The sequence below is a fragment of the Diceros bicornis genome, chromosome 1, assembly GCF_020826845.1.
Source record: "Diceros bicornis minor isolate mBicDic1 chromosome 1, mDicBic1.mat.cur, whole genome shotgun sequence".
NCBI lineage: Eukaryota > Metazoa > Chordata > Mammalia > Perissodactyla > Rhinocerotidae > Diceros > Diceros bicornis.
The window spans coordinates 21,239,798-21,251,857 of NC_080740.1; the positions used below are offsets into that span (position 1 = coordinate 21,239,798).

At 33.0% G+C, this 12,060-nt stretch overlaps 1 protein-coding gene across 4 annotated transcripts in view; it reads right to left on the bottom strand.

Moving 5' to 3' along the window:
* Positions 1-12,060, bottom strand: part of SKIC3 (SKI3 subunit of superkiller complex) — a 77,688-nt gene that overhangs the window by 35,034 nt on the left and 30,594 nt on the right. For all 4 annotated transcript variants that reach the window (XM_058532805.1, XM_058532716.1, XM_058532622.1 and 1 more), the window contains 13 exons: positions 11,900-12,026; positions 11,082-11,261; positions 10,621-10,745; positions 9,432-9,685; positions 7,845-7,947; positions 5,469-5,645; positions 5,237-5,381; positions 4,994-5,072; positions 4,848-4,909; positions 4,676-4,732; positions 3,176-3,244; positions 1,368-1,442; positions 585-726 (listed from right to left, as the gene is read on the bottom strand). In XM_058532805.1, coding sequence (XP_058388788.1) covers positions 585-726; positions 1,368-1,442; positions 3,176-3,244; positions 4,676-4,732; positions 4,848-4,909; positions 4,994-5,072; positions 5,237-5,381; positions 5,469-5,645; positions 7,845-7,947; positions 9,432-9,685; positions 10,621-10,745; positions 11,082-11,261; positions 11,900-12,026 — 1,595 coding nt within the window. The remainder of the gene's footprint in view (positions 1-584; positions 727-1,367; positions 1,443-3,175; positions 3,245-4,675; positions 4,733-4,847; positions 4,910-4,993; positions 5,073-5,236; positions 5,382-5,468; positions 5,646-7,844; positions 7,948-9,431; positions 9,686-10,620; positions 10,746-11,081; positions 11,262-11,899; positions 12,027-12,060) is intronic.

The window sequence follows — 12,060 nt, forward strand, 5'->3', positions numbered from 1 at the left end:
GAGCAGAGATCAAAACCCAATGGTAGTTTTATTAAGGTAGAAAGAAAATTGTCACAATAGATGGTTAATAAAACTTCACCATTCTGTCCTTTTCCTAAGCTTCAACATATTTTTTTTAAGTATCTTGAAGAAAAATCAGGTGTTAAAGTGAGAGGTTGGAGGCACTGGGTCTGGAACTTAAAGCAAATTACCTCACTTAATTCTCACATCTCTACAACCTAGGTATTATTATCTCTTCTTTCCAAGGTTAACAGAAGTTAAGGAAAGTAAAATACTTGGCCTAAGACCGCAGAGAAAGTAAACAGCAGAGCTAGAATGGCAGCAACTCATGCCCATTAGGCTCCAAAATGCTTTCCACTACAATACGGAAATCACTTTTATCTTGAATCATTAGATAACAACAATTTTCATCACTCTTCCAAAGCTCTTAATAAAGTTTAAAAAGTAGACTACTTGAAGGAAAAAAAGTCAAATTCACGTCTTAAGGAACATTAATATTTAATATGGAATTAATTCATTTTAAAAACTTTAAATTATTTCAACAGTTATTCAAATATCTTGCCATTATATAACAGGTGCCTTACCTATGTATTTACTCAAAACAACTTGTGCTGCTGGAATAGCATTCATCTGGAGGATGTTGTACCGGTACAGCTCTGTTTCTCTGTTGCTTTTATCTTGCAATGTTGTACAGACCCAATATGCATAACCTATTGCTCCCTCAGTCTTTAAAAAAGCCAAAGTTAACAAGTGGACATAAGGTAATAAGCCAATAAAAATTAAGAAATGAAACAATGCACTTCAATACACTAAATATCATATCTTAGTCTTCTTTAAGTCAACTGCTAAGTGCCTTTAAATAAAGGGTCACCATGATACAACACAGCTAAGAACATATTTAAATCACTTGCTTCAGCCTTAAGTAGAAGAATCAAATGGGATAAATAAAGCACAGAAACAGAGCCCCATGTGATGGGTTGGTTTGCTTCTTCTGAACACCATTCCCTTAGGTCAAACTAATAATTAGCAATTAAAAGAATTATTCTAAAACATTTCCATTAAATAATCTAGAAATGTCAACCTAGTCTAGTCCTTATCTCATGTTTATTTTTTTCTAGAGTCTCAGTTTCTATTCTACATGACTACTGCATCTATTAAATCCCATGTTATTTCTTCTCAGCTCTTGAAAGATGACAGGAAGATGAAAATGAGAAGTTTTTAATTAAAGACAGCTTATCTCTTTATAAGAAAAAAAAAGAGTAGAGATAACTGCAGTCATTAATGTCTGATACCACCATGTATTCATTTTCTCAACAAACATAATACTTCATTCATTAATGAATCCTCAAGAATGATCAAATTCTTACGTGCATATTGAGTTCTGTAGTGTGCCTGAAGAGATCCATAGTGTCATAACTTCCAATTGTTTCTGCAATAAGAGCCTATAAAAGGAAAAAAGAGGTTCTTAATGTATTTAAAAGGAATAATAATAATAATAAATGAAACGGGAAGAACCAGAGGTTTACTAGCTGTGCTTAAAAGCAAAGTTAATTTCTTTTTCTATCTTGGTTACTATATTCCCATGGCTCAGAGGACCTGAACGACCTATTAAATTGACCCTTAAGCTGACAGATGCTTTCAGAATTCCATCTGCAACCAGGCAGTGGTGGAATAATCCACATAAAATTCCTCAGAACGCTGATGAAACTGTGCTACCTTCTCCTTTCCCTCTCATCCTTATCTATTCATATTCATCAGGAGTAGGGTTCTTAGTCACAGGATCACCTCAGTTTCACCTGGTAGCTTTTTTAAAAGGAGGTCTTCACCCCTAGATATCTAGTTTCCATAGATTTGGGTAGAGTCTCACCATGTTTATTTTTTAAACTGCCTCAAGATTGTATCTATGCTTTTGACTTTACAGACTATATGACAAGTTAAAATTACTTTCAAGCTCATCTATCTTTTATAAGAAATCAGGTTTTTAAGTTATCACATATTACTAATATTATTAAGAAATTAACATTGTCTCACTTCTATGGTTACCATTTTAATTAAATCTACCAGTTACCTTCTGAAATAAAATATTTTTAAGAACAAAAATAATTGAAAAAAAAAAATACTTAGGTAATCCAGATAAGCATCTAAGATCTTCTGACCTAGAGCAGTGCTACTCCAAGTGAAGTCCCTGGACCAGCACCATCATCATCACTTCAGAGCAATTAGAAATGCACATTGTTGGGTCGCCTGGGTCCAATAACTTACATAGAGATTACTGTAGTAATGCCATTGCTTCCAGATACTACCACAGTTAATGGGAACAGGAGTTTGTCTTTCTAACTCCACTTGCTTCATCAATTAACTAGAATGAGACCCAAGCGTCAAAAGTAGAATGAAGGATATCTAAACCCTGAATAATGATTCTCTGATATGGGTGATGCTCCTACTATTCTCTGAACCAAAACAATCAACCACTTGCTAATTCATTACAATTTCTCAATTAGACAAGATCTTGGAGGCCACTCAGTCCAATCTCCCTCCTCTTCAGGTGAGAAATGAAATCCAGCAGTGATATGTTAAGGTAAAACAATCAGTCAGTGACAGACTCGGACTGGTAACCAAGTATGCTGATTCCTATTTGGCAGTATCAAAATCTACACTTAGGGGAGGTGAGGGGTGGAGAGCACTCATAAACAAGGACTAAATCAAACATGAAAATTTAACAGAAAATGAGAAAACCTAATCAAAATGATCATTGTAAAATGGTTGTTTTTTTTTTTTTTTTTTGGCTTTGGTAAATATGTGTTAAACAACAGAGTTCTGAGTTTATTTTTTAAGCATAATAATGTCAGACTGATGGGGTTCAAAACCCCCTAAACCCAAGCTTAATCATTACAAGCTGTATGGCCTTGGGCACCATACTTAGGCTCTCTGAGTTTCAATTTCCACATCCATAAATGAGTTTAACAACCACCACCACCTCAAAGGACTGATAAAAGATTAACTGACATAATGTCTACAAAGAGCCTAGCACAGTGACTGCCACAAAGTAAACACTCAAATGTTACCTGTTATCACTATTACCATTGTTATTTATATTAATAGGTTATTTATACCACTTTATATTAATAGGTTATTTATATCATAGGATTATTAGTAACTATGTTATATATCTTACTTGTCCAATCCAGCACATTAAATAAGATGGATCAAGGGATTGAGCCATTTTGAAAGCTTCATGAGCTTGCTAGGAAAAAAAGGCAAGAAAACACATCGAGTCATCTTATAAGCTTAATATTACATTGCTTATGTTTAAAAAGCATAAAATAAAGAAAACAAGAAAAGTCAGACTTGTCAACATAAGATGTAACAGTGAACCTAAAACTTCACTGTTTAAGCACAATTACAATGTTTAAAATACTGTTTGAACTGCATAGTCCTAGAACACTCCCGTATAACAGGTTTCTCTATAGGGGTTCTGGTCTCCAGCAAAAGGGCAATATAGGTATCTATCTCATAGTCTACAGAACTTTTAACCAAGCATCCACCCATTTCCTAGCCAGAGGTTTGATGGAAGTAATCAGATAAGGCTGTATCTATTTTCCTCTCTTTGGGCTTAACAGGGAGGGTAAGAACTAACAATTAATGAGGTCTGAGATGCATACCTGCTCCTGGGCAAAAAAGAGTGGTCAACATACATCTGTGCTAAGCAGTCAGGAAACTTCAAAGATACCTCACTTGGACACATTAAGTTGCACGCTTTTTTTTCTGCTACAAAGAACAGCTATTATTATATGCTGCTTTATATTGTTTTATCAATAATCTATGTGTGGCAGGAAACAGTCTTATTTTTCCTATAAAAAAGTAAGCTCATGGGCAACAACACTGCGATGCTATCATAAAACTGCATGCATAGCTTACTGACTATGACCTTGCTTTGTTTAAATTTTTAAAAAGTATTTTAAAGATTTTAAGATCCAAATTAATATTTTTCTTCATTCTATTTACAAACTTATAAAGCAATCTTTGCAGTGACTTAATGTATCTCTGAGAATATTACTGAAGCTATTTTAAAAGGATTATATTCAACATACCAGCTGAAACACAAAACAATACAGATAAGCTATTACCTATAGATCTGCGAAAACTTCTAAACATGACCTAAAACCCACTCCCAGGTACTGGAGTTCCAAATCTCTAACGCAAAACTGTTCAAGTATGACAAATCACATTGTGGCATTTAAAGGGATTAATATCCACTAAAGCCCAATCTAAAATCATCAGGTCAAGGTTAAGTTTAAGCTGCTACACAGTACTAATCATCTCCCTACTTCATCACCCCACCCCAACACAGCCCACATGGGACTCCTCTTACACGTGAGCAGATAGAAAGAAAAACACCCAAATAATGCGTAATAGAATTATTTTAATCTCTAAATGATAAACCAACATAATTATAAAACCAGAAATTTCTTGAGTGGCATGGAAAGGAAAATAAATCTTACACATTTATTATTCAATATAATAAAATTAATGTCATCAATTATCTAGCATATTAGAGAGCATACTGGATAGAGAACAATGTGCGAAGTATTTCTCCACAAGAAGTTCAGCTATTATGAAGAGATCATATATAGAAAATGTTCTTTACTTTTACTATGACAGACAACACATTTACCTCAATGTTTTCATTTGCAAGGTATAACACTCCCAAGTTGGTCCATGCAACAGCATTCTAAAAAACATATACATATAAAAAATTAGGTCCCTTGTCTAAATGGCGGTCTCATAAAATTATTAACACTAAATTTTGAAGTTCTTTTTCATAGGTAGACACACAGAACACTCACAATTTGTTCTGATTGGATTGATTTGATGAAACAGTGCTGAGCAAGGGCATAATTTCCAATACCTGAAAAATACAGAATTTGATGAAACTGAACTCTATCACTCGAAACAATCTTCTAAAAATATTGAAGTGTTACTCAGTTCTTACCACTGTAACATGAAACCACACCAAGAGCATTCCAATATAAGTGATTATTACTGTCGAGTCTCACGGCCTTTTTCAGACACTGAAAAGTAAAATTAGATTTTTATTTCTTGGAATATCATTATTTCTATCAAGACAAACGTGGTTTTATGTTTAAACATTATAGTATTTACTTTATCAAAAACATCTTTCAGAAAAGCACTTCGTTTTTTTAAAAAGTTTATAAAAAATTTCTCAAACCCATACATGTAAAGATTTCTCCAACAACTCTTTAAGATCACTTGTGTTGCTGCCTGTTTCTGCTAGATGTTGTGCTTGGCGATAATAATTAATTCCAAGATCACACCATGTATTAGACGTAGACATCAGTTTTAATGCACGACCATAACACCTGTGGAAATATAAAAGTGAATGTTATTTTTTTTATAACGTCTTAATTCAATTTGAATGTCATTAACTGGCAATCTTTGTAAATTACCTTCCTCCAAGATGGAGGAGCTCATTTTTCTTTAATACTTGTTTTCCTTCTCTCTGACCTAGAAGGACTCCTAAAACATTAACATTCACTTTAGATGGGGAGACAGCATACAGACTGGTACAAGCATCCCCAACTAGCTTCCAAAGGCAAGACACATCAGCTCGATGCTGTAGAGCCCTAAAAAAGAAACAGTGTGATTCTTATAAATTATTTCCAAAAAGTATGGAGTTTATCTCCCTCATTACCACTTACAATTCAAACAGAAAAATTGTACATACAATCTTGATTAAGAGCTACTTCCTTAATTAAGTGTAGTGAATGCTTCACTAAATTCCTTCTAACTGAATTACACCTTATCACTGCCCTATTAGGAAGAAGAAATGAAAGGAGGGAAGGAGAGGAAATTGATTGTTTTAAGTACCAGAAATTTTACAAACATTTCTTTGGTACTCTTCGTTATTTTTGTTAGAAGTAGCAGAAATCACATAAATAAATCGATAAATTTTCCAGGACCAATTTATCATTACTACTGAATTTTTTAAACTATGCTCTTTGTGTTTGTCTGTTTAAACAATAACCAAAGCAGTAAAGTTGGTAACTCTCTCACAGTTGATTATCATAAACTCAGGTTTTTGCTTACAGATCTTTCCTCAAATAAAAAAAGACTAGTAAATGTATAACATATCAAATATATCTGGTGATCCAAAGGATTTTTACTAAGATCAAGAATAACAAAAGTCTAAACATGAAAAAGTGAAAACCCATATTTATTGAAGCAAGACTGAATGAACAAGCTCAAAAACTAAAGATAAATATTAATTATGGTGGAAAAGGGTACTTCTTTCCAGAAGGAGAAAATCTCAGCTATACATTTCTCTCCATTTTTGTCTTCTCAAGATCTTATAAATAAAACACAGCAATTTCTCTTAAGCCAAGTCTCAATAATCAGCTATCATAAAGAGCTCTGTTATATCGGCAGATGGACAAGCAGAAGGAACATTTTTCATAGCCTTTTCTACTCATGGAGCCCAGCCAAAAATCATTTTCCAATGTCTTCCTGAGAAATGAGATTGATTATTGGAGTCATCACCGAAAGCTCACTATGAGAATCAGGAGGAAGGCCAACACTATTTGTAGTTCCTTTGCCTAAATATCTTAGCAAAATTTCTAAAATTTACAGCATAAAAAAGAAAACAGACAAAAACAGAAGAGAAATAGAGGCAATTTTAACAACCTAAACTCTTACTTCAAGTTCAATAAAAAATAAAATATCTGTAAAGTGAAATAACTCCTATCACCCTTATATGAGAATTATGGTAGTGTGAACTTTCAAGTCTAGAAGTAAATATAAATTGGGGAATTATCACTTAAAAAGTTTTACATACTTCCTTATAATTGGTTATGAGTGCTACAACCCTATCCAGAACAAAATTTCCCAAGCTCAGAGAGGCAGTATTTGTAGCTAAAGTATCATCACTCAAAGGTTCACATTAACTCTTAAATACTAGTTCAAACAAAATAAGCCCTCTTCACAATACTTTCCTCTTTGGAAAGAACTATATTATGTGAGACTAGAAAAGTAGCGATAAAAATCAGTGGGAGAAAAAAGGCTAAGGTTTTCGTTTCAGATTTGGTTCATATTTGAAGCAAAGCAATTCTGGAGCAAACAAGTCAACAGGAAACAGAGAAGGCAAGTAGGAAAAGAAAGTAAGCAAAGCACAAGAAAGATGTTTAACAGCAAAAAAATTCAAACATTATGTCTAACTTGTGGACTTTTTAAAGTCATCTATCACAAAGAACACTTTTACCCTTTTACCTAACTAATGAACTTACACTTCTATAACATACCAGATTTACTCAAATTTTTCTGATTCTTTTCTTGTTATGAGATATCACTTTTTTCCTACACAGATTCTCTCCAGGAGCAATCAGATTGCTCATTTCCCCTTATCTTCAGCCCTACCAACGAGGCTACAATAGGCCCTTACCACTGAATGTAAAGCATATTGTGCACAGGAAGCCGTTTCCCAATCAGTTCCAACTAGATACTCGCTTGCTCAGGATCCTGAAAGAGAACACTAACACGTGGCATCTGAGCTGCTGCTCCACTAGCAGAGTGCTTCTTCCTTCCCACCCTTCCCTACTCATCCAGCACATCAGCTGCAGCTAAGAGCAAGAAATTGTATCTGTCCCCCAGTGCAAAATTAATACAATATGCATGTTACAGATTAATTGGCTAGTCCATTATTCTTTATGTTTGATATTTTGAATAATGATTGCTATATCTAACAGAATAAATATAGAATGATTTTCTAAATTTGGCTTTATTATAATACTAAGAAAATAAACACAACAAATAGTAAGAATAATACCAACCAAGTAAAATACTCCAGTGCTTTCTCTATGTAGTCTACAGCTTTCCCATCGAGATAATCGACTAGAGCTGCCTTTGCCATCATGAAATGGCATTCGCCCAAACCTAAAATCAGGGGTAAGTTTGTAGTTGTTAAAACATGTAAAAGAAACACTTAGAATGAACTTCAAGTAAATTTATTGGTGTCATATTAAAGCCACTTTCCAGAAAACAAAACTTAACGGTATTTTATAAAAGTAATCTTAACCTTAATGTCTTGCACACATTTAGTAAGGAATTCAAATGGCAGGGTTCTGTTGGAGTAAAATGTACTAAAAGTGAGAAAAACTATCTATGGATCTAAGAATTTCCTTAACTTTGGGCAAGTTACTTACCTCTTAAAACTTCATCTTTGAAAATGGGAATATTACCTAAATGCTACTCTCTATCATATTACTATTTATTACTGTTGTGAAACAAGATTTGATCTTTTTATAATCAAAACTCTATAGCAAACCATACCATAAAAATTAAATGAAATAGCAATTTCCTAAAGTGCCTAGTAAACATTTAATAAATGTGAGTTCTCCTTCTCCTGAGGAAAGAATTTTAACAATTTTTTTTTTAAAAAAGGTTTTCAAGGCCCAAATTACATATCACTTAAAACATACACTATTTCTGATTTAAACCTAAATTGTTTCTTTAAAAAGGAAAAGGAAATGGAGGAAAGCATATATAATGGACTCCAGGGTTTTTTTTAAATCATTAGATATAATCACAAAAAATTAGATCATATAAAATCATAGATTTTATAGATCATATATAAATATAGATCATATATAAATTATAAAGCATAGATCATATATAAATCATAAAAAATTTAGATATAGATGGTGATGTCTTACTTTATATTACCAAAAATAATTTGTTAGAAGGAATAGGTATCTACAGAGGAACTGAAATTAATTTAGATAATTACAAAACAATGCAAGTTGCTCCTAAAGTTCAAAAATTGAAAAAATGAGCTTCTACAATTTATAAAGTCATTAAAAAGTATTAAGATATTCTGAGGATATAGTGAATTAATTGTCAAAATATAAGAGCAGGGAAACTCTTGTTTTGGAGATCCATTTTTAGATCAAATAGGTATCATGCTATTCATCTAAAAGTGAAGTCTCTATTATATTACTATTAACTATTATGAAATAAGATTTGATCTTTCTATATTCAAATCTATATAATAAGCTATACTATATGAGGCTCATGCTGGATGCTTGCTGTTGACTAAATTAGTCCTTTTCAAGTTACTCAATACATGTAGGAAATTGACTCAAGGATTTTATACTTCACTATCACAAAAGTCAAAGGAGCTATTAAAAAAGAAATTACCGGGCAGGCCCCGTGGCTTAGCGGTTAAGTGCGCGCGCTCCGCTACTGGCGGCCCGGGTTCGATCCCGGGCGCGCACCAACGCACTGCTTCTCTGGCCATGCTGAGGCCGCGTCCCACATACAGCAACTAGAAGGATGTGCAACTGACATACAACTATCTACTGGGGCTTTGGGGGAAAAAATAAATAAATAAAATTATAAAAAAAAAAAAAAGAAATTACCTTTCAAAGCAGGCACATAATCTTCTTTCTTTTGAATGATCAGCTGGTATTGAGCTACAGCCTCCTTATATTTGCCTAGGATTTGCTGTATTGCTGCAACCTTAAACACACTGTATGTGGATTCTGGGTTGAGCTCACTGGCTTTTGTGAAGGATTTCAAGGCTGTAGTATAGCCACCTCTGCTTAAGTAAGCCTCTCCTAATGACTCCCAACAGTTGAAGTCCTTTGGGTCTGCCCTTAAGGCTGCCTGTAAACTAAAATTTCAAGAAACAGTAAGAGAACTAAAAGTAACAGAACTACTTCCACAACTGAAAGGAAAATATAAAATAAATAATTTAACTGAATCACACATATCCATGATTCCTTCTATTTATAAAAGTGCTATTTAAAGCAGGTATACCTTTTCCTTTCATGATCTGAATTTTTTAATACTAAGAAATTTTATTACAATTTTGGAATGAATAAGAACAAAATACTTTTTTGAAGAAGTGCTGACCAAAATTTCTTTCCCTTGCCTATCTGGAAGAACTCCAGTTTCCTATTCTACCAGAACAGGTATATATCTCAGTACACCTCATCACAGTCTATAAACTCCCATCAGTCCTCCTACCAAAACAGAAATATCACAGTTGAAAAATAGGAATAACAGGCATGCTTTAAATTTCTGATCAAATTCCATAACCTTGAAAACATTTTAAATGCCTGAATTCTAGATATTAACGTAAATCAGAAACAATTTTGATTCAAATATATTTTATTTACCATTATTTAGGTCAAACCAAATTACTAAAAATGAGCTGCTCCAAATGCCCTTCAAGCTGCCAAATGTTTCCCTAGCCCAAAAACAATGCATGTCAGTGGGAGAACAACAAAGATACTAACCCTGGTTTTTTATCATTCCTTAAACTTCTACTGAGAACCTACTACATATATGAAACTATTATGACTTTGCTTCACTAGACTGGCTATCTTCTAAACAAGAGGACATCATTTAATCCATCATCTAATTTTTGCAATTCCAGTGCCTTGATAATAAGAACCAATCAACCATAAATAAATTTTGCTATTTCTTCTCTCAAAATACAATATGGTATGAGGCAACTTGTAAGTTCATTTCGCATATAAATGGAGTTTAATTTAGGAACCATGAGGCTGTCTAACAGAGTTTAAATATAATAGGAAGCCTTACTCTGCCACTGCTTGAGAATGTTGACCAGCTTTCAAATAGTATAGTCCTCGCCTAAGCCAGGCCCATTTTGCGGTTCCAGCACTTGCCTTTTGAGTGACTGTTGTTAGGATAGCTAAGGCAGTTTCCTAATAATAAGAAAAGACTAATATTAGAGACATCGAGTATCATAAAAATATAAAGCACCTATGTAAAGTACACAAATATATTTTCATTTACCACTTCTGATTTTTCAAACTTACACTGGTATACACTGAACTACAGTTTCAACAATAAGTGACGAGTAATTTAATATCAGGCAATGAAAAGAAAATTTACTTATAAACAGTGGCAAAAATATTTCTATTGCATCAACAAAGAAACATAAAAAATAATAACTTTCAAGTATACATATGTAAAAATATTTCTATTTCTATACTCAGGATAAAAAGAAAAGACAAAAGTGTTTAAGTTATTAGAAATACCATCTCCTCAAGCTCCACGCTTAGGTCAACTGCTGCAGCTCCAGATTCAGCATCAGTGTCATCTAGTTCAAAAGCTTTCCTGTAACATCCACGGGCTCTGCTTTTATCTCCGACTACATCTCTGTAATAATGACCTAAATAGCAGAAAACTTTGGCCATGTATGTATCCAGTCTGGCAGCCTTTGAAATAAAAATAAATAACAGAAGAATATTAGTTTGTTTGGATGGGTCTCTTTAAAAACACAAGAGATAAATACACAGATTAAAGGGAAAAAGGAACAATTTTATTAAATATACAAAAATATGCCAAAACATCCTTTAATGTAAGATTCAAAACAGACATGAAAGCTGGCCATCAGTGCTTACAGAAAACAAGTGTAAAAATATTATTTCTTTGTTAAAAGAAATGTGAGATTAGAGTTATTACATTAATCTGCTTTTATGAGTCAAGATAAGAATATAATACTTCTAAATGTTAAATATCTAAAACACAAGTTAAACATCTAGAAATACATAAGACTCATATGCCCATAAAACTACGGTGGAAATTACCTAAAAACAGTATTGTTTTCCAGAGATAATTATGTCTCATTTTTTATAACACATGTTCCTTAAAAAAGTAACTTTTACATTTTTTATGGTTTAATTTTCTCCTTGAAAACCCATACAATATTCTCACAAACCTTATGTGTGAGAGAGGAAACACAAAAAACGGTTCAGTAAAGAATAATTTTAAGTACCTAATTTACATGATTATTATTTACGATTTTATAACGAATCTATTTCAACTAAGAATTGAATAGTAGTACACGTTTTACCTTTAGAAAGTGGGTAAGAGCCTTTGTTTTATCTTTTCTTGTTTCTTCACCCATGAACCAATATGTTAATCCCAGTTGGTAATGATACTCAGCAACTTCAGCATCTTTCTCAAGAGCTCTCTGAAAACTAAGTCACAAAATGAAGTAAAAAAGAATATTTA